The sequence below is a fragment of the Buceros rhinoceros genome, unplaced genomic scaffold, assembly GCF_000710305.1.
Source record: "Buceros rhinoceros silvestris isolate BGI_N320 unplaced genomic scaffold, ASM71030v1 scaffold23571, whole genome shotgun sequence".
Classification (NCBI taxonomy): Eukaryota; Metazoa; Chordata; class Aves; order Bucerotiformes; family Bucerotidae; genus Buceros; species Buceros rhinoceros.
This window is the reverse complement of record NW_010395149.1, coordinates 602-1,400: the sequence shown is the minus strand read 5'-3', so window position 1 is coordinate 1,400 and position 799 is coordinate 602. Positions and strand designations below refer to the sequence as shown.

The 799-nt window shown below is 63.7% G+C and overlaps 1 protein-coding gene across 1 annotated transcript in view; it reads right to left on the bottom strand.

The window, feature by feature from the left end:
• Positions 1-499: 499 nt before the first annotated feature.
• ST6GALNAC4 (ST6 (alpha-N-acetyl-neuraminyl-2,3-beta-galactosyl-1,3)-N-acetylgalactosaminide alpha-2,6-sialyltransferase 4) overlaps positions 500-799 on the bottom strand; it is a gene marked incomplete at its 5' end in the record, with an annotated part of 869 nt that continues 569 nt past the window's right edge. The window contains 2 exons of the mRNA XM_010145463.1: positions 500-689; positions 771-799. The exon at positions 771-799 is cut by the window's right edge and continues 4 nt beyond it. Coding sequence (XP_010143765.1) covers positions 500-689; positions 771-799 — 219 coding nt within the window. The remainder of the gene's footprint in view (positions 690-770) is intronic.

Genomic DNA, 799 nt, shown 5'->3' with positions numbered 1-799 from the left:
GCCAGAGCCGCAGGGATCTGCCTGGGAGCAGCAGGACAGGGGGGCCTGGCCCCAGCTCCCCACACCCAGGGCTGGGTCTCAGGGCAGGGACCATGGTGAAGCTTCACCCCTTGGAGAAGCACTGACTCATGGCCCTGGCAGGGCCGAGCTCTCCCACCCTGGAACCCAGCAGCCTGAATGTTTAATCCTGCATTAAATATCCCAGCAGAGCGGGCAAAAAACCTTTGTGGTCACCCTGGGTCCATCTGGGCAGGTGCTCAGAGCTAATGGGGCTCCATGGGTCCAGTTCATGCTCCCCTAACGTGGGGAATCCCAGTCCACCCACTGGCTGGCAGATCTCCATCTCCCCGGCCCCACCACTGCGGAGATGGAGACTCCCTGCTCCGGGGCTCGGCAAAAGGCTTTCAACCTTGGCACCGGCAGAGCCAAGATGCATCATTGCAGGATGAGAGCTGTCCCGCTACCGGGGTCCTCACCGCCTCACCCCATGGCTGGAACCCTACCCGCCTGCCCAGGATGGGTGGGCAAAGACGATGTTCCTCCTCTTGGCCCAGCGGGAGAAGATGGCCTTCGCAGTGATGAAGCGGTGCCCGGCGCGGCGGGCTCGCTCGTGCATCAGGTACATCTTGCACTCGTCCAGCCGGCCCTTCTCGAAATAGTGGTAGGGCACACTCGAGTGGTTCTTCTCCCTGGCAGCAGGGGACAGGGTGGGCATGGGGTCTGGGGGGACACTGGACCACCCCCGCCCGCCCTCGCTGCCCCCCACGCACCTGCAGTAGCTGTCACTGCACATGCCGAA